Source organism: Aphidius gifuensis, linkage group LG6, assembly GCF_014905175.1.
Source record: "Aphidius gifuensis isolate YNYX2018 linkage group LG6, ASM1490517v1, whole genome shotgun sequence".
Lineage (NCBI taxonomy): Eukaryota > Metazoa > Arthropoda > Insecta > Hymenoptera > Braconidae > Aphidius > Aphidius gifuensis.
In genome coordinates this window covers 8,683,801-8,684,578 of record NC_057793.1, presented here as the reverse complement: position 1 = coordinate 8,684,578, position 778 = coordinate 8,683,801, and the positions used below count along the sequence as shown (strand labels likewise).

The 778-nt window shown below is 24.7% G+C and overlaps 1 protein-coding gene across 1 annotated transcript; it reads right to left on the bottom strand.

The window, feature by feature from the left end:
* Window positions 1–778, bottom strand: LOC122859349 (high affinity copper uptake protein 1-like). The gene is made up of 3 exons (XM_044162840.1): window positions 714–778; window positions 447–583; window positions 1–381 (listed from the first exon to the last, which is right to left on the bottom strand). The coding sequence occupies exons 1-3, from the start codon at window positions 717–719 to the stop codon at window positions 120–122; spliced, it is 405 nt and encodes a 134-aa protein (XP_044018775.1). The 5' UTR covers window positions 720–778; the 3' UTR covers window positions 1–119.

Sequence of the window (778 nt, the reverse complement as noted above, 5' to 3'; positions counted from 1 at the left end):
TGCTTTTTTGAAAAAAATATTAATCATTGAAATAAAATATTTACAAACTCTAGACGATTGTTGGAATGTTTTTGGCAGTTTTAATATAACAAGTGTTTTTTTATTTTCTTTTGGATAGTCTATCTGCAACAATCTGTATTTTCATTTGTAAATTTATTCCAGGCAAAAAGCCAATAGCCAAAACCAGAACCAAATACAACAGCAATACCCAACCAAATATTGAAAGACATAAATATAAACATCAGAATATAACCACAAGTAAATTGTATCATGTGTATTATTGTTTGATATATATGAAATCCACAAAACATTGCTTCAATTTGACTTTTTTTTCCACGATTTGTTTGACTCAAAATATTTGCTTTTAAAAATAAATGCTCACTGTAATTAAATTAGAAAAATAAAATTATTAATGATTACTTTTAAATTGTATATTTTTTTATTACCGATAATTTTTAATTCCTTCATGAAGTGCTGCAAAAATTATGATTCCAATCATTGAACTAATTATTCCAATTGAATTTGTTGTACGCCACCATTCGAAGAGAATCGGTCCCTCATTAACATCCCAATGAAAAAACATCTAAAACAATTTAGTATTAAATTTTTTCGATTTTTTATTTATCGTAATATCATCCACTAAATAATTAAATAATTTTTTAATTGATAAATAATGTTGATTTATTTTATAATTAGAAAATAATATAACCTACTTTCATGATTACGAAGAGTTATGATAAATTTTCTTGTCAAACGTGGCAATAGTGGTGACTGACTG

Excerpts from the sequence above, each read along its gene's own strand:
- LOC122859349 (XM_044162840.1), bottom strand. Across the intron at positions 382-446 it reads GAAGGAATTAAAAATTATCG|TGAGCATTTATTTTTAAAAG; the intron begins GTAATAAAAAAA and ends ATTTAATTACAG.